The sequence below is a fragment of the Pithys albifrons genome, chromosome 5, assembly GCF_047495875.1.
Source record: "Pithys albifrons albifrons isolate INPA30051 chromosome 5, PitAlb_v1, whole genome shotgun sequence".
In the NCBI taxonomy this organism is placed as follows: domain Eukaryota; kingdom Metazoa; phylum Chordata; class Aves; order Passeriformes; family Thamnophilidae; genus Pithys; species Pithys albifrons.
In genome coordinates this window covers 24,446,869-24,467,051 of record NC_092462.1, presented here as the reverse complement: position 1 = coordinate 24,467,051, position 20,183 = coordinate 24,446,869, and the positions used below count along the sequence as shown (strand labels likewise).

The 20,183-nt window shown below is 39.1% G+C and overlaps 1 protein-coding gene across 3 annotated transcripts in view; it reads right to left on the bottom strand.

Moving 5' to 3' along the window:
* The window catches only part of BANK1 (B cell scaffold protein with ankyrin repeats 1), a 146,222-nt gene that overhangs the window by 17,118 nt on the left and 108,921 nt on the right, over positions 1–20,183 (bottom strand). For all 3 annotated transcript variants that reach the window (XM_071555921.1, XM_071555922.1, XM_071555923.1), the window contains 3 exons: positions 7,436–7,532; positions 5,691–5,987; positions 2,652–2,933 (listed from right to left, as the gene is read on the bottom strand). In XM_071555921.1, coding sequence (XP_071412022.1) covers positions 2,652–2,933; positions 5,691–5,987; positions 7,436–7,532 — 676 coding nt within the window. The remainder of the gene's footprint in view (positions 1–2,651; positions 2,934–5,690; positions 5,988–7,435; positions 7,533–20,183) is intronic.

The window sequence follows — 20,183 nt, the reverse complement described above, 5'->3', positions numbered from 1 at the left end:
TGGAAACACCACTATTTCTGCTTAAAGAAAAAGATACTCTTTTGTAACTTCGTGCCATTCATTCAATTTGTGGTGAAAGCCTTCATGGAAATTCAGCCACTGGATTTGTCCAGATGGATATAAAAATAAATTAAAAAGTAGTCACCAGCAGACAACCCAAGAGGCAAAAGGTATTTCTCTTTCCAACAAAGCCCTAGCACAATGTCAGACAAGTCATTTAAGCCAGCAATTAGATTTCTCAGCCCCTGACGTCAGGGTACTGACTAGACACACTAATGATTTAATTTGAAGTTCTGAGAACTCGCAGTTGCCTCTGAAGAAATCAATGGTATCTCTGCTCTGAATGAAAAAAGTATTAGGTAATGCTGTTCGTCTCAAGAATCTTAGTTGCTTCATATTGAGCATCCAAAAAGTCGATAGATAGAGAACAAATTAAAGGGTTTTTAACAGGAGGGTCTGAAATGTTGGACCTAAGACAAGTAGGAATTATGTTTTAATCAAAATGGGAATAAAAAACAGTGAAGTTGTTCGTGCTTACCCACTTTAAAAACTAGATGAAACAAAATATCTAATAAATAGTAGCATATGAGTACCTACTTATTACTGTACTGCAATGTTTGTGGCAGGGGGAAAGAAGAGCAAAACTACCTCAATTTAACTTTTTGATTATTTGACTTTGCAACTTTTTAATACAATATATGAAAACAAACCCCCAAAGTATCATCAATTTATTTGAGCAATGAAAAAATGTGTGTATATGCACTAACTAGCTAGAGTATTTTACACTGATTAGATTAAATGATAAAGGAATGGCTGCAAACACATGCAGACTTTAATGGGGGACTAGGACAAAATTTTCTGGTTCTTACAGAAGAAACAATCTTCCCCCCCCACTCCCCCCCCCCGAATATAAGCAGTTCTAATATAATTAACTGGAAGCTGGGATGTTGCTGGACTGGATAAAGACTTTTTTAACCATTGTGGGGAAGGACAAAGATTGCCAATTCAAGCAGGAAGAAAAATCTTTCAGCTGAAGATATATCCCACCTGTCTAAAATGTCACTAGCTGTCTCACGAATCCCTGCACAAAACAGAGGTGAGATACTCCAGATCTAGAACCAGCAGGACAGACAGCCAAAACAGAGGCCTGAGTGATCAACTGAAGGTTTCTTGAAACACTTCTGCTTTTCTCATGTTTTGTGTAAGTAAAGGAACTTGAGCCAGGGGGTGATTTCACAGAACTACAAGAAACTAATTTGTCTACCACTACTTGCTCATAAAACTAAAGGTATAAACCTTGTGGGTGTGTGCATATATAAATATATATGTGGTGAACCACAATCTCATCAATCAAAGCAGTTCCTTTCATATTCTCTTCCTTAGCAAACAGAGTAGATAAAGCAGGGACAATCCAGTGCAATATAAGACAGTAAAAGCAATCTCCCAAATAAAGCACCTTCATGTTCAGCGTTTTCAAGTCACTGGCCTGTCTGTAATGATGGTGGACTAAGATTTGAGACAATGCTCTAGCAACCTCAAAAAAGGCAGCCATTTAATGACTTTTGTAGCTGTAAGGGGCCCCCTATACCTTTCCAATTCCTGGATTACACTGTAACTGCTGTAATGATTCATAGTTACACCTCCTGAGGATGCTGAAGAAAGAGCAACTAAATGATGACCACATTAGCTCATGCATTCTGGTCCTAACCTGGAGTTACACAGTCTGAAGAAAGAGCTAGCTAAGGAAAGAAATCACTGACTGAGACAGATATGAAAAAGGAGGGTCTCCTCTGTATTTGGAGGAGTGTTTTGGGTAGTATTAATTCTGATTTAGTGTAAAACATGCACTGCATGCAAGAAGCAGTCTCATCTGTCCTTTGCTATTTTTCTACCATTTATTCTTAAGCATTTCTTATACATTGACAGGTTTTTGTAGAGGAGGCTGAAAACATGGGCAGCGTGGATTTGGGGATTTAACAGAGATCTCTGCAGTAAGTTCGTTGTTACTTTGAAATTTGGCTTCAGTCTGAATTGGACTGCAAAGATACCTGAAATCCCTTCCAGCCTTATATTTTCATGAATAACTTCAAAAAAGTTCCTCAATTTTCATTGAAATGGTAAAAGGGCATAATCCTTCCTGCTGGAAATGTAATGATCCTACTGACAAATGGAGGCATTTTGTGTTGGAGAAAGGATATTTAGAATAGGAATTTTCCCATAGGCATTTCCCCCTACTGTTCTCGTTAGAAAGAAAAAAAAAGCTGAAATCTCTCTCTCAGAATTAAGTAAAATCATTTCAATAAAGAAAATCAATGGAAAGACAATTCGAGTAACACATTCTGTACTACATTGCTAGAATAGTTACACTCACAACTCACCCAGCAATTCTTATTTTTCCATCATATTCTCATAATTTTTTAAAAGCTGAATAAAAACTGATGCTATCCTACATGCAAACTGAAAATTAACATTACTCGGAGATGTTCTCAGCTCATTTGAAAGGTGAGAATAGGTTGATTGCAGCAAACAATGTGTTGATATGAAGGTAACTGAACAAGGATCTTAGCATTTTAAAACATGTTTTTCATCAAACAGAAGAGACAGGTCTATGTTGTATTAGCAAATATTGACAAAGAAGCAGCAGCACTAACCTTGTACTATATAGGGAATATTCTCCTCTCTAACCAGTGAATCTTTGGGACGAGGGGCAGGGGCTGGCGGCCTGTTCATGATAAAGGACCTGGAATGTGTCCTTTTCTCCTCCTCCTCCTCCCCCAGTATGAAATCATACACAGACTCCTCCAGTTTCACAGCAGAGTAGGGGTGCTCCTCTTCGCTGTCTTCCTCGCATGTCTCTTGGTCTTCTCTGCAGCTTGCCATGTTGAGTCCACCACCATGTTCTCTTTTACTCCTGTCCATTACAAAATCCCTCTCTGAAAAAGAAAGGAATTGTGTTGCATGTATAGGGTAAAGAAAGGAGAGCAGGACTTATCTTAAAGCTTTAGAGTTTCCTAAAGCAATTCATAGACATGATTTCACTTCTAAACTAAGGCACTCTGATTTTCAGAGGCTTCTGATCATCTAATTCAGTAGAGAGGATGTCCCAGAGGAATAATTTCAGCTTCGGGGACTCCTCATGATTTCACACCAGGTTATCAAACATAAATGCTTAGTTATTAGCCACAAAATAAATGGTCTTATTAAAAGAAATACAGAGTGCACCTGTTGCTCTTGCAAGAGTTACACAAACATGTTGTCTCACAGCGAAGCCAAGTAAGTGGTACCTGTGGCTCTTGGCATTTGGGAAAATCAAGTTGTTTGTTACCTGTTCCAACAATGACTTAAAAACTGAAACTTACTTTAGAGAATGTTGGATTTTTGTCTTTCCTACATCTTCAATGTCCCAGTTGGTTTTGAGGGCTTTACTAAGATGTACTGTAGGGCAAGGTGAAAAAAAAATCCCCTTATGGTGTTGGTAAAATTTATGACCTCTTATAATCTGTGCTAAGACTACCAAAACACTCACACTCCAACAACTTCCATGTCTCTCTGTACTCCCTGTCTTTCATATATTTCATAGTACAATTACTCTGAACTTGCTTTCCTTTAGCTTTTACCTTTTATAGCATTAAAAGGTATTGCTGAGTTTCCCAATACCTGCGTTTTGTTTGATTTGTCTTTAAAACCCCCACAAACCTCTAAGAGTTACAAGACGCTACTGAGGCTGGTGTTCCCATATGTGTTTATAACTTCCTTGTGGTGATTACCTACCTTTTCTGCAAAAACAGTAGACCTGCCTGGAATTCTTGTACAGAATCAGGTTTTCCTTGTGTTCCAATGTACTGCCTTTACATGTGTGTATCTGCTAAATTAGGCTGTGGTCACTACTGGTGTTCTCAATCCTTTGCCTGCTATTTAAAGAATTATCTGTTTATGGGTCCAGAGGAGCAAAACAACCTTTTAAAGTGGGATAACATTTGCAAATGGGATGCATCATTTATAAATGGGATGTATTAATAATATGTACTATCAACATGTATTCTGGCTAAGATATAAAAATTTTTTAAAACAGGTGGGATCAATACACCTGCCATATTTAATATGAATAATATTTTGTTTCCATGTCATTATGCAAGTTCTGTTACTTTCTCTGTGGGACAGTCTTGCATTTAACTCCCACAGGGGGCACTCTCAGGCCACTGCCAAAACAGACCTGAAGAAGGGGGGACTTGCCTTTGAGGTACTCCACAGCAACTCCTAAAATGAGTGACTGACGAAAATACAGAGCAATGAGTCAGTAGAGCTCCTCTTTGAAAGCAAGCATCACCCTCATTTAGAGGAATTTTGATAGCACATTCCCCAATGACTAAACCATGGTGAAACACAGGAAAATTCAGAGCATGTTTTAAATGAACTATTCACACTTTTAGATTTACTCCGTTTTACCTGCACAGGATGCTGCTTTGTCAGGAAACTTTCTCTGCTGGTACTTACAGACAGACAAGCTGGTGTTTAGCAGAGAGGGTCACATTACTACCTGGTGGAATAGTCACGTAAGAGCTATCCAAGAGAGGCATTTATAGCAAACCTACACTAACAAATCCTGTGTGCCAAAACTGACCCCTCATTCACGCACACATACAGCTTCAGGTGAGTATGTTGTGGGAAGCAAAATGCATCTGTAGCATTAATTTTGTTCTGCCCCTCTATCTCTTAGAACTCACCCATGACTTCCTGCCTGTATCCAGCTTTTTCTTGCACAGCAGAACGCAGAAAAAACCCTACCTACAGCAGGCTATAAGACTAGAGAGCTATTTTGGTCTAATTATGTGAACTTCAGAGTGCTTGGTGATGGTAATTTCAGACTGTAATAGGTTACACTACATTTGAAAATAGAGTTAACCGTAATAAGCAGTGGAGAAACTGAGAAGCAATTTGTGTGCACACTTATCAGTAGTGTCCATGACAAATAAGAAGGTTTTTATTTTTCCCCTATGCAACTATTTAAGACTGGTATTTCAGCTTGAATTCTTTTGCATATTTATTTTTACCAATGAGAAAAATTGATGATCATCCCTTCTGAAACAGATGCAAATAGTATTTTGGGCTTCTCGTCACTTTAATCAAACCCAACACAAAATTTCAGATTTTTAGGGGAAGAAGAATCAGAAAAAAAGATATGAAAAGGCAAAGCATTTCATTAACAGTCAGAATTTTTCCCTTTCTTTTCAATCTGCAACACAATACAGCTTTTTAGTTCTAACTAACTACAACATTGGCTAAAATATAAGAAAATACTATGCTGCTTCTCTCTGCATGGTCACTTTCTGTTAATTCTACCTGTGAAATTCAGAGCTATATAGTAGGATTTAATGTTTTAAAATGGTGAATACTTAAGGCAACTTGACAAAAATACACGCTTGTTTCAAGCCTCTCTTGTACCAGTGCACTCTGGGATAGGCAGCGTGAGGAAAACCTAAACCAGCAGCCCATACCACAGTGTCACCTGACACACCTGGTCACGAATATCTTGATGCAGCAAAGTTCACATACACACGCTTGCTTTGCAGCATTATGGCCATACTGCCTAGTTACTCTGTTAGAAGTGAGCATATGCAATCTCTACAGCAGCACTTAGGCTGCACTTACACCTGTTTGTGTCTGGGGTTATTTTCCTCCCCAAAGTGTACCTTGTGATACATTGTGCAGCTCGCCCTGTCTTAGGGTGCCAGGCAGATTTCGAGGGGGAGGAGGGGGTGGCCTCTTGCAGCAAAAGCAATCTCTTCTGTTCGCTCTGAGATCACCCCGTATGTTGGCATACACGTTGTCAGGACTGTTGTGAAAGCTGTAGAAACCTTCCTCGTCTCGATCTTCATGTTCTGTCTCTTCTCTGCTGTCTTTTACATCTTCTTTCTTTTCCTCATCCACTTCAGCTTCGTGTTGGCATCTTGATAAAATTCCATATTGATCTCTTGGGTTCTGCTTGGCTTTTAATAGGAAAGAATGCATTATTTCATTTAAAATTTGCCATCTGGAAACATTTTCTGTTTCAAGGATTCCCACAGAAAGAACACAATGGCTAATAAAATTTTTATGAACTGATACAGTAGAAAAGCTGTCAAATACATACCATCAGTGAACAGCTTTTTAAATATTTACCAAATGAACAGTGGAAGTTGTCCTTGTACCTTGCTACGCTGATACCTGCCACCTTCATGTGTGCAATGTTAAACATTTCTAGAGCTGCCGTCAGAATGAAATCACACATTTTCCCTGACTCCATAATTTGTATTACTTGATTTTCAGTGCAGCACAGTGCAACATTAACAAAATAAAGCCATAGCTCACACATCTGTGTTACTCATTTTTATACTATGGGGTTTAGATGCTTTCTCCTTAAAATGAAATAAACATTGCCCACGGGAGACATGACTGTACACCTGTGGAAACAGAGCTCTTCTGTGTTTAGAGGCCCATGGACCACAGAACAAGAACATAGTGGAGGTATGTGAAAGTGTACATTTGAATTGCTATGCACAGCACCAAAATTTTAGTAGTCAAGCTCAGTAACATAACAGAGTAAACTACACAAGTCAATCAGCAGAACTTACTGAGCCCTTGAGATAGGTTTCCATCCTGAGTTATCCTTTGGTGATGCCTGCCTTTCCCCACTGATTCAAATCTGAGGTTAGAGCATTTAGCTGGCTAATGGAATTTGTGTTCTTCTTCCACGCACTCACCCTCCATTGTTCACATATAGAGCGTGACAGAGACAGTGAAAACTTATCAAAGCTGACCTGTGTTTATCATCTACCTATAAGTGCTAAAGCAATAAATTTAAACTTAGCAAATAAGAAATATCCTTTTCATATGTATGAGAGAGTTCAAAAGATAAACTTGTCAACAGTATAGAAAGAGGATAAAATTTAGCTTTGTAGATCCATGATACTGTTAAAGACATTTGCAAAATATATGCCATCAGTAAATGCAGAGAAGCAACTTTGTTTGCAGTTCCCAAGGAGAACGCATATGGCCACAGAGATTATCAACAAGCTTGTCACCAATCTATGCTTAGATGTATGAACATGAAGCTGCAAAATGTCACTTATCTGTGCCTCCATATAGGATGTCACTGCACCTGTAGGCAGTGCCTCCCCTTATCTGAAGGCTGTTCTCTGAGAAACTGGAGAATTCACTGTTTTCTAGATTCAGAGTAGAGACCACAGATTTCCAGAATTTACAAAGAGGTCTCTCATACTGAGTAATAACATTGTTATCATAATTGAATCCCTTAACTGCCTTTCCCTTCTCCTAGGACATCTGCCTTGCCTGGAAGTTGAAAGTTTTAGAATCATTTGCCCTCTCTGTCCATAACTTCAGTCACTTAATACAGCACACACCAATACCAATAAAACTGTCTAACATCGTGACTTACCCATGTCTGGTTGAGTTTCTGAACCTAACATAAGCTCATAAGTGTCACTGTCTTCTGCTCCCTCCTTGCCATTGGAGAAACAATTTGCTGAATTAATCTACAAAGAAAGATATAAAGGAGAATACTTATTTTAGTGACATCGAGAATATTTGTTTCAGTGACATAATCTCCTACCTTCACACTTTGCTATTGATATAATATTCAGCATTCAATTAGGAGGAAAGTTGAGACAGAAACATCATGCCCTTGCAACTATGTAATTGTATGTACATATTCTGGCAAAAGGAATGCATATATCTGAATACATATAAAGGACACAAGGTTCTGCCATGAAGAGATACCAAGTTTTCACAGCAAGGACTGTAGCTAATTCATCTTTCCCTACCACTGCACTGGGCTGTCCAGACAGTCCCTAAGTCTGCTCCCAGCTGTGAAGCACTCATAGATAATGAGAAAGGTCAGTAACAGAAAAACACAAAGTGCACAGGACATGACTGAATAGCTCAAGGGTGCACACAGTGCAAAATGTCTGGAGAGCTCATTACAAACAGTTCCTGTATCCCAGTGGTTGGTACCAAATGCCATGTGTGCACTGACAAACCAGAAATGGGACTGCAAACATCTAGCAGTTCAACCTCAGTGACCAAATGTGCCTAAGGAATTTTTACATTCCTCTAGAAAGCTGTTATGTTCACACAGTGCTATTCAAAATTAGCCTCAGGAGGGTCAGAACAATCAGTTTTCTAAAACATTATCAATGCATTTCTTCAAGCAGAAGAGATACGAACCTCTGCTCAATCACAGAAGCTAAACCCAAACCTGTAATACAATTACAGGGAGGTTTTTTTTTTCTTAAAATATAGAACACACATTTGTTCTGATTATCAGAAACAACTGGAATTTCAAAAAGTGACAGATTTTTAAAGAAACCCAGCAGGACCTTGATTGCCCTGTAAATGGGATATGAAACTATTCTCCATAGACACAATGGAGCCCTCAATAATTGAATTTTGAATCACAAAATATCAGCTCTGGGGGTTTGAATACACCAACCCCAAAGCAGGCAGGGGAACAATATGGTCCATATATCACCCAGAATGCAAGATTAATTACAAACAGAATAGTGAACTGTGAAGTCAAGAGGAAGAACTGATAAGCAGTTACACCACTCTACATGGCACAGAAACTGATTCTCAGGAGCTCATGGCAACCTCTCAAGAATTCTGTTCCTAGTGTCCTGCTGCCTCCTAGCACCCACAACCACTGTCTCAGGGACAAAGTTCTCGCTGCGTGAAAGAGGAAAAAAAATTGAGAAATAGAGGCTTTTTCTGGGGAACTGAGAATGTCTTCTTTCCTTTAGCTCTTGTACACAACCATCTCATGAATACCAGTCTGGAGACAGTGCATCCATCACACTGTGCAACAGGTGCCTCCCTGGCCTGCTTTGCTTTGCTGCTCTAACAATACATCTAGATCTCTACAGAGCTACACTTGCCTCCAACAATAAAGTATTCATCTCTGCTTTCTGTGCCCATACAATGTGTCCATCAGTGGAGGAATCCTTTGTTTCTTGAAATTCTCCATCATTTATGCGGTTCCTCTATACTACACAGAAAGAGGATACATATTAAAAGCCTCAAAATTAGAGCTTTTCAGAATATATATTTTTGAAAGACTTAGGCCTGCAGGTGCTAAATGTAGGTATATGCTGTGGGAATAAATAAGGTGTTCTGATATATTTCCTCTGAAGAGAAGACATGTGTAGAAGAAATCAAGCAAGGAGAGATCTAGATGTGTTAAGCTCTCCTGCTGTGACACTGGCATAACATACCAGGGAAAATCTTTCAGTGTCTCCACTTTTACCTTTGCAAACATGAAGTACTCATGGATATGTGGTTCCTAGAACGAAGTCAAAAGGGTAAGTGGAAAAAACAAATGGCATTTTCTGATTTTCTTCAACACAGGTATTTTACAGCTGAAGGAAACCTGGTGACTCTCAGGAAAACAATAGAAGAGATAGGATTAATGTGTTTCAAAAGACTGAAGGTCAGCCATCCTGCTAGCTTATAGTGGCTCTACTGATAATGCTGAATCTTAGGGATGCAATTCAGAAGTTTAGCCCCTGACTACACTTTCTAAAAGTCACCTGGACATGCAAGACACAGAAAAGCTGAACATCTGAAAACAGTGTTTAACTGTGTTTACACTCAAAAAAAATTCTGTATAATGCAAAATATATTGACAAAAGTCTTCTCTGACACTGGGTATGATGACACCGTGCATCTGAAAATGGTGTAGTGCCTCCAAAGGCAGTAGAAAGTGTCCTTATTTAAGAATGCAAGGCAACATAGCTAAATCAGAGTAATGACATGGATCAGGTTGCAAACCTTGCCATGATGCCCTGAAAAAATGCCCATTAATTTTAGGTTTGGAGTATCTTTTCTGTGGGCTGGCTGTCTGGGTTTGAGGGAAAAAAAAACCAAAATGTTTTACCCACAAGCAGGGGAGGGGCCTCCTCCACGATAATCACACCACTCTTTATCAAATTTAAGAAAAGGAATTTTAATACAAGAAGGATAACTGCTATATATATATATGTAAACAGACTAGTGCAACCCACTTCCCCAACACCACAAGAGGGGGGGGGGGAAAAAAAAACAAACCAAAAGAAACAAAACAACAACAAAACCCAGCAGGTTTTTTCTCCGGGAGAAAAGGTTATACTTAAGTGTCCTTGTCACAGCCCGGCTGGCTGCAGAGTGAGTTTCAGTCCCTCTCCAGCGAAACAGACGAGCAGTGGGCTTTCAGATGGACTCAGTCTCTTCCCCCTGTGTTCCCCGTCCAAGAAGCAGAAAGGTACGAGCAACCAGCAGCAAATCCAAGGCAGGTAGCAGCATCAGCACGGCACGAAAAGTAGTCCGAGGTGGGCAGCGGCAAGACAGCCAGGAAAAACCCCAGCAGTAACCAGCAGGGCAGCCTGCCTCCTTCGAGCCCCCCCTCCCCCGTTCCGCCGAGCCAAGACTCCGGAGAAATCCAAAAAAAGAAACCAAAAGAGACAAACCTGCCCCCACCCCAGCGATCAACAGTTAACTGCTTCTTTTGTTAACCGCTGGCCTGGGCAGTTAAGTGGCAAGGGAGAGAATTTACATAATAATCCCAAACTACAACACTGGCTCACGTAACTTAAATGTAATAGCATAGCTAGCATGATGTTTCCACAGTAGAATTTAGGGTGTGGGGTAAAACACATGCAGAGACCTGAACTTCCAGGTCATTTGAGCCTGTTTGGCTGAAAATGGGTCTTTGATTTATACTGAGATTTCTTATGGTTGTCAAGTCATCTTTCAAAGGAAGAACCAGCTTCATTGGCAAATAGCATTACAATAAAAAAGGTATAAAAAAGTTCTTGCTGTCAGCACAGAACTGCTTACAACAGACTATGGGAAAGGGCTCTGAGTATTTGAAACTAGTTTGTGAGTTGTCTTGGTTTGAGATAAGCAACTGCCAACCCCCCCAAGCACAGAGAGAAAAGCCTCCCTCCTAGCACCAGGGAAAGGGAGGAAAAGAGAGAGGAAAGAAAAACTTCATACCACGTTTATACTAAAACTACATATATTTTTCACAGAAAGAAAGAGACAATTAGAAGAGACTACAAATATACACTCACACAAGTCTGCAACAACAAGTTCCCCACCTCAACTTCTTAACGAACACACAAATTCTACTGTCCTAACTACACATTACTTAAGAAAAACCTTATTCCCCAGGGAGACAAACTCAAGCAGAAGGGAGAGACCCAGAACAACACATTTTACTTTCCTGAGGTACCCTGTGAGCCAGTGGTGGGCCTGGTCCTCTCCATCCCCCCTGGGACAGCATCGTGCGTCCTCCCAAGAGGAGGGCTGAGAAGCGACTGCCTTAACCACTCCCACACTGGTTCCTACTTCCCTGGAGATGATGTCATAATGTGGTATGGAATACAAAATTACTGGCTAGAAGACGTCAGCTGTTAGCTCAGCCCAGCTCAAGTCAGCTGACAGCTTCGGCCTAGTCCAGACTTCAGAGCCCAAATCTAGGCCCACCTAGGTGAACCCATAACATTCTCTTACCTTGGGATGCAACAAAAATGTTGGAATGAATTGAAAGTCCTCTGAGAGACTGATGATGTTTCGAGTTCTGAGATTAAATGCCACCTCTTGACATCGTATTTTTCTTTCAGTTATGTATTTTAACTGTCATGATTAACTGTCTTTCAAAAAAGGCCAAGTTTTTGAATATCTTCAAAGCTTCCCTCTTATACAAAGTCTGAATTGATTTATCTCATTTATGCAGGGATCCATTATCAAAATTATTACAACCATTTTGTCAGCATTTTTTACAGTGCTTTTCTGAAAAGTCATCTTTTTAAGGCACGTTTTTAAGAGGTTTTCTCCTTGTTATAGAAAGGATTTTCCTACCCCTCAAAATATTTCCCTCCAATGACTCTTGATTGAGAGAGAATCATCCCCTCTGGCAAGGGTCTACACCATTGAAACCGGGTGCTTTGTACCTTCCTCTATAGTGAGGAGCAAAATGTTAAATAGTTCACAGGACTCTAACCCAAAAGTGATTCTTAGATATGGCAAGAGTGAGAAGTACCTGATTATTGGCATTTCATTTATAAACAGATGCTCACAGGTAAATATATCAATCACAGCTCACATGAGCCTTCATGTATGAGATATAAATATATATATATATATATAAAAATATATCTGTACTTTGTATTCCTAGAAACAAAGTAAGACAAAACTCCTGATAGTACATTGCTCAACAGCTTTCAAGATCAGATCTTCATGCTTAAATTGGGCCTGGGATAATGCTTAGAGTAATAATACATTAATTCATATGATTCTTACGTGCTTGATTCCACTGTTTTCCAATTGTCTTCTTATTAGTTGCCCTTTTCTTTCATTAAATTGGCTCTTAATAAGTTGAAATTCCATTGTCTATATACCTTTCTTAGACTGAATAATTACATGCCTTCCGAGTTTAAATTCAGACTCAAATCTCTATTTCATATTATTGTACTGGTATTTCTTAAAAAAAAAATGTATGTAACAAAGGCCTCTGTGTCTCTACTGTACTTCGGGAACTCCTGCTCTTTGCTACACCTTCAGTTTTTCTGGACTGCAGCAATTAGGAAAATTGATGGAGAAAGTCCTTATGATTGCCTGTAAACTTCTCACTGAACCCTTTGACAAGACACTGTCTTTAGTTAGGGTTGAATTAAAAAAGAATAGCTGAAAGTTAGCTCCCTGGCTTAATACAGGGGAATCATAGATGTGCCCCGGAAGATTTAAATTTTGTATAGACTAAAAAAGAGGTGGTTGTTTCAGCTTAAATATCAAATGCACCATTAAAACGCTGATATGGACTTGACAGTTTTGTGCCTCTGTCTTGACAAATTTGTCATCCCATGAATTAATTACCTTCTTGTTTCTTGCAGACTTGTGCTGTCCAGTGTTCAGTGTCATTGTACCTAATAGTTCACATGTTGTCTTGGCAAACTTCTGAAAACTGAGCAAGACACTGTTCCGGAATCACTTGAAGTGCTAAATCAAATATATATTCTGTGAGGCTCTGCAGTGAATCTTTCCATTAAACACTAAAAATTGGACTATTCCCTTCATCTAAGTGAGGCTCTACCAGAATATACTTCACAGCACTTTCCCCAGAAATCCTCTGCTTCAGGATGAAATGATATTTTTGCATCCTGTGTAAAAGATGTCTGAAGAACATCATGTGTTCCTTTCTCAAGACCAGACTTTGGCTCCTGAAAATTAGTTCATTACTGCCTGAGGTAGGTGATCCTCTTTTCAACACAAATTACCTTTACTTTAGCCAATATTTCAAGCAGGAGAGCACAAAAAAGGCAGCTCCCTGCAGTCAGTCTCAAAAAGCCCATAATTTATAGGACTACTGCAGGCCACTTCTAAATTTTAATTCCAATCTTAAATCTAATTCAATCTTCACACTTCAGTCAGTCCATCTGCTTACCAGTTTTCTTCATCAAGCCTTTTTCTGGGAGAAGCAAGACTTCAAACACTAGATTAAACTGAAGGTGCTGCCTTTAATTTGTTTAGGACAAAGACAATTTGATCTTCTTCTGGACTCCAGGGCATTTCCAGCTGCCTGTTGGATAGCATTCAGGCTTGCTATTAGACATCTCAAAAATACCATCCAGTCACACTAAGGTCTGTTCTTTCAGGGCTGAGACAAATCTGGTTGCCTAACTTGTTTATAACACATCACCACAACATTCCTTCTTAACCCACTTCCAATATTCCAAGCCTACAGTTCTGTCAAGAGAGGTATTTTGCTTGTTCATCTGCTGCTCTGTAGGCCAGCATTTCAGATCAGAGGACAGGCATGGCTACCCTAAAGGCACAGCTTAGGCACCCTCTTGCAATTATTAAGCAACACAGTAACACTGCCAGTCACCTGAAGGTGAACTTCTGTTAAACACCAGTTTCTACCACCTGACTTCCTTGAAATGCACCAATCTGAAAGACTCCAACAGCTGCCCTCTCCCTCTGCTGATCTGGAGCCCTGACTCTCCTGGGACCAAGAAAGAAGTTGTCACATGCTGGTTAAAGCTATCACAGTCTATACAGACTTGCCAGAAAGGCTGCAAGAGCATTTAGAGCCCAGGTGCAAGTACAGCAGCACTTTTAAATTATTTGATGCCAGTTACGGAGGTACATGCATGTCTATGTCATTGGAGTCAGTGCATCCTAAAGAAAATCAGTATTTGCTCTAAATATCATTACGAAATAAACCCAAGAGGTACATGGATGTCTGTGTCACTGGAGTCAGTGCATCCTAAAGAAAAATCAGTATTTGCTCTAAATATCATTACGAAATAAACCCAAGAGGACATGGTCTCCTTTGTCCTTTTCTTTTCAGTGCCTTTGCTGTCCTTTTTCTCTTCAGTGCAGACCTCATTATGGCATACAGCTCTTCCTGAAATGCAAAATCCACAGCTTTGAAAACATAGAAGTAGATGTGAACTGTGACCACTTCCAAACTTTATGTAACTGGATAACAGTATGCCCACCTATAAATCACTACACTGGATGGTGAACTTGGAAGAAATTTTGGAAATTCTTTAAATTACTAATAGGGTACTGAATAGCACAGGAACCAGGATGACAATAATTAATAAGCCTTTCCACTTTGACAATGAATCGCTCAAAACTAACCTTATAAATATATTGTTTCTGATTACTCTTGTTAGCTGCATTTCATTTTGTGCCTTAAGGCTTTCTCATAGTATCTTTAAGTGCCTGTGCTACAATTCTGTTTTTGATCCTAATACCCCAACACAGTTTCTATTTCCTATGGGCTTCATTCTCTTATTTGGGGTTGTTCTCTTACTACTCTTTCAACCTTTCTTCCACAATGAGGTAGGTATGCACTTTGATATGCTTTTTTTTGAAATCTGCTGCTATTATGTTGTTATTTTTCATTCCCATAATAGAAACTGTATATAATAACATATCTTAGATAATTCTCACCAAGGTTACCCTGTCTGGACAACCTCAATGATTTCCTCTTCTTTGTTTACAGAGAAGAGAGTCCTCTAGCTATTTCCTTCACCTTAAATGTCAAAATCTTAACAATGCATTTAAGAACTTGTTGGATAATGTTTCCTGCTGTATTTCTTTCCAGGCACATGCTGGTGATTTGGACCTCAGAGCAAGCCTACATGCTACTACACGACTGTTTCCCCTTTGCTTCCTGGGCAAGCAATTATCTTTCATATAAATCATGCAAATTATTCCACCATCTATCTGTTACACAAATATTGCCAGTCTGTGCACATAAAAGAACTGTATCCTTATCTTAACATACCAAAGTTTTAGAGCACTAGCCTACTTTTATTTCTTTAGGCTAAAAATGCCCACTACCTTCCCATTTTGCAGACAACAAAAATCACTACTGGTCAGCATTCCAGATTCTAGAAAAGGGACAAGTCTCAATTTGAGAACAACCAGCCCTAACACGATCATGAGAATGTGTTTCATCTATTCAATTCAAAGCACTGACATGAACACTAAAAGAAAATATGTTTGCTTCCTTCTCAAAAAGTATGCTGGATTCTTCTAAAAGGGTTAACTTGCAAAAAAACCCAAAACAAAACAAAAAACCCCAAACCAATAGAAACCTTATTGATCTCTTCACAAACTGCACAACCAAAACCCAGGATTGCCTCTGATGAAAAAAAAACACATAGAAAAAGCTCAGCTCATCTTCCCATAAAATCTACTTTCGTGTATGCTGTGAAGATATAGAAACAGACTAAATACAAAGTTCTGCCATAATTTGAATTCTATGCCCTATATTGCTATTTCTGCTATCAGGAGCAGAAAAATATGATTCCATCAGTTCCTGTTACATTACTACATCATTTTTTATTTTTGACCCTAACATGTTCTTTTGGAAACTCAGTTCTCTTTCTTACCTAGCATTAAAGCATCAACATAATATATTCCTTTACCCATACACTCCTTCCAAATGCTTTCCACAGACCCTACTTTGCTTTTTAATATTAGCTGGTTTTGGATGGGCGACACATTCACATTTCTCATAGAAAGTACCTAAATTCTGCAAAAGCAGGACTAGATTCCTAGTTCCTTAAGTCCTACCAGATTTTAAGGCTAGTTTTGTGGAGTACTTCAGGGTAGTTTCTGACAGACAAGCAGTGCCACTTTGGTGACAATGAAGACAGCTTCACCTTCCAGTAAAAACTTCTACTGGGGTGAATGTGGAAAGTCCTTCCCAAAAGAAAGGGCTGTCCTTCTGGCCTACTCTCTTCCATCTGCCCCAGAAGGCAGTAGCAATAATAAAACACCACTTTCCTCTGCTGCTGGATTTCAAATGGCATACATGGCAGGTTATTTATTTCCATGGGAGGTGAACTGTGCTGGCAAAACCAAAAGCCCAAGCAGTATGCTGGGTGCCTCCTTTTTCTTGTTATAGGCATACCTATAGATTTCCTTTCCAGTGCCCTTGCTTTCAGAGAAATAGAATTGAAACACAGTAGTTGGGTCTCTTTTCCAGATCCAGGTGATTTGCTTCTACCATTCCTCAGACCTGCCAGTACTGTCTGCTTAGACTGGAGATGCAACAACTAAAGCAGAAGGGTTGCACTGCCATTTGATATCATCTTCTCAGCTTGTGCTCCTATTGTCTCACCCTCACAGCTGTCCAGCCTATACTATGCCCATTGTCACTGCCCTACTAGAGCTTTCCAGAATGCAAAGGGTAGAACTAGTACACTCTAGGGAATAATTTCCATTTGCACTCTCAGTACTTCATGAAAAGCAAGCAGATGATTTGCAAGCACTTTCCTTGCATTCAGTTCCAGCTGTATCCCTGAGCCTGGTGACCAGCTATTCTGGTTATAAAAATTTTTCTAACTCTCAAGTCAGCATTAATTACTAATATTCACATATTCTACAATGTAAAATATTCATCAAAGTATTAGAAGTGTTTAAATGTTTATTACTCATTTTTCCCAAGGTCCTGTATGAGCACCTGGAGAAATGACTGAAAAATGCAGCTTCATAAAATTGATTGCATGCATGAGGCTACATCCAACATTGCTGTTCATTAGTTTTATTAATGTCAAACACTTTTACTAACCTATTAGCTTGCTTGATAACTCCTGCTTGCAAAAAACATGAGAAAACACAGATTTCTCTAAAGCATGAGCACAAGCAAACTTTCAATACAGTGTTACAATCAAAGACAAAAACCACTTGGGAATCTAACCTGGTTGTAAAGCTTGGTAGGTGGGAGGAAAAGTGGGGGAAAGAAGTTTTCCTGCACACGTTCACTCGTGGAATGCTGAAAGAGACAGCAGCTAAAATAGTGTAAGCTGAGTAGTCCATCCAGTCCTTCAAATACTTGAACTTGGCCTCCTGACCTAATCAAGGCTTGCCTTAGAAAAAGCCAAGAACAGAATGTATTATACTGCCAGCCAAAACTGCTACTTCCTTCTGCCTGCTCCCTATCTGTCAGGACAAAGTGATGTGCTATGCACTCCGCCTTCTCAAAGAGCATGGCTGAGCCATCCCCACTGTACTCCATATGCTGCTGTACAAGTGGGCCCTCAGCTTTTTTCTCTGCTCCACCACAGATGAGAGAGCGCCTGTGCCACAGTGCCTGAGCTCTGCACCACATCTTGGACTCATGCACATCTCAGGCTGTGCCCAGGAGCTGCACATGCAGCACTGCTGAGCCATGGAGATCAGCACATCCAACTCACAGGAATGAGTTAGAAGACTCTTCTCTGCTCTACTTGTTCATAGGAAAAGTGAAAGGGCATTAAAATTTCCTGGGATTTTTCTCACTGATGCTGTTCAGTGCTAGGTTTTCCACGATTTCCCTTCAGTTTACTCTGTGTTATTGAGGCCTTGTGATGTGTAGCCAACCAGCTGAGCAAGAGGTGACCGATATAAAACTGTGTGTGCCACATGAGTCAGACCACAAAAAGAACAGGTATTTAAAAACAGTAACTGTATTTTTTAATAAAGATGCTCATTCTAGGAGCAAAAGGCAATGACTTCTCAGAGTTGCAAGCAATCATTATTTCTTGCCAATCCTTCATGCCTTTCTCATGCAGCTGCTTACACCAGGTGACTTTTTATCAGATGTCTGGGCATATTAAACACAGCAGTGTTGTTGCATCTTAAATATATGAGCCTTCTCCCAATTATACCTTTAACATCCATCCATTATGCCTTTAACTCCAAACAGTTTTAAGTGTTCAGTGTCAGAATGGACAGGGTTTTAAGACCATTTAACATAATCTATCCTGCCCATGGCAAGAAGGGTAAGTTACATGATCTTTAAAATTCCCTTTGGATCCAAACCGTTCTCTGATTCTACCTCAGCAGGACACACAATCTTCTTTCAAAAGCATGTTCCTGTTGTGTAAAGCTTCAGCATTTTCTTTTCCAGAGCACAGTTTCTCTCTTTGGGTAATAAGTGTGTATATAATTACTTTATTTATCTCTACGGATTTCACTTTAACCCAACCCTTTGCACTTTGTTCATGTTAATTCAAATCAGGAGTACCAAATAATCCAATGGACAAGCATACTTATCGGCTCATTAAAATAATCCTAACAAATTAGAACAAAACAAATAAGGTAGAAAACCTAGCAAGGACAGAGAATTACAGTAAAAATAATACTGTGACATTCACAATAATTTGTAAAATTTCCTTTGCATATAATTTGTCAGAAGTCTCAACTGCTACCATACTTTCTGCAGTGTAGAAATGTTAGAATTCTCATTCCAATGTGCTGAAAGTGTATAAATGCCCACAACTGCCAAAGATAGATGATTACATAAAATAAATTAGAAATTAAAAGCTCCACTGCCAAATTGTAATGGTTTTGGGATCAATCTGAAGCAAATGTATGACTGAAACAAATGATTTGTAATATATTAAGAAACTAAATAAATTAAAACATCAATGAATAACGCAACTTTGGGTTCAGATATTTTAATACAAGAAAAAATAATAATTTAATTTGAAAAAATCTATTGCAATCTTAGGTAATTTCCTTCTGGGCTCCCTTATTAAAGCATTTCATTTATGTGTTTTCTTTAGGCTTCATTACAAGCAGATTTCCTGCCCTGCGTATCAGCCAGCATCCCTGAAGTGATCCCTACTTGCAACATTACTCTGTGTAGCTTCACACTTACTTTGTATGCCTGTCTATCAAATCACAAAAACCCTTCTGCAATGTTTTTTTTTTTAACTCCTGCTTTTCAACGAGTTTTGGGAAAAAAGTCCCCCCTTGGTACAAATTCATCACCACTGGGAAACAAACAATTAAAAAACCCAAACTAAGTAAAACCTTGGTGTGTCTGTAAGTGTCCACTTATTATTATATAGCCTTTGTGACTACAGCTTTTAGAGATAATCATTACTTCAAGAGAAACAAAAAGGGATCTCTAACCACAGAATTTAATTTACTGGTATATACAAAAATATCTTTAAAAATCAAATAACTGCAGCCTCCATTTGAAGAATTTGTGCTCGCTTTCCCCCCTCTAAGCATTTATGCTGTTCTCTAATCTAACTACTGAGTATCAAGGGATTTTTCTTCTGAGCATTCAAAAATAAAATTTCTCCTCAGACTCATTTTAGCTCATTTCTTCCTTAATGACAATTCTTGTTACTTCACTTTTCACACACCCACACAACTTTTTTGAAAGACTTTCAAATCTTGCAGAGTACTGATTCTGCTGAATAAAATATTCACTGCTGTTTGACAGGCTGTATAATCATTGCAAACTCCATAAAAGCATTCCCATCTCTCACACAGGTTAATTTTTCAGTCTAGCAGGGTAAGAATTGTTTTCTTGCTTTTCTGATTTTTTTTTCTTTTTCTGGGCAAAGCAACAACCCTTCTCCAGAGAGTTTCTCTTTCACTTGATGACAATTACACTGTTTGAACTTCCAGTGTGGCTACTAAGTTACTGCTTCATTAGCAGATCAAATCATAGCAGAGAGAGAATCACAGAACCATTTAGATAGGAAAAGACCTCCAAGATCATCAAGACCAACCATAAACTCAACATTCCCAAGGCCCCTAAGCTTTGTGCCTAAAAGCTGTGGCAACATTTAGGACCAAAACCCAAACCAATCTCCTCTCACTACAAACTGAAATGGGAATGCTTTGCC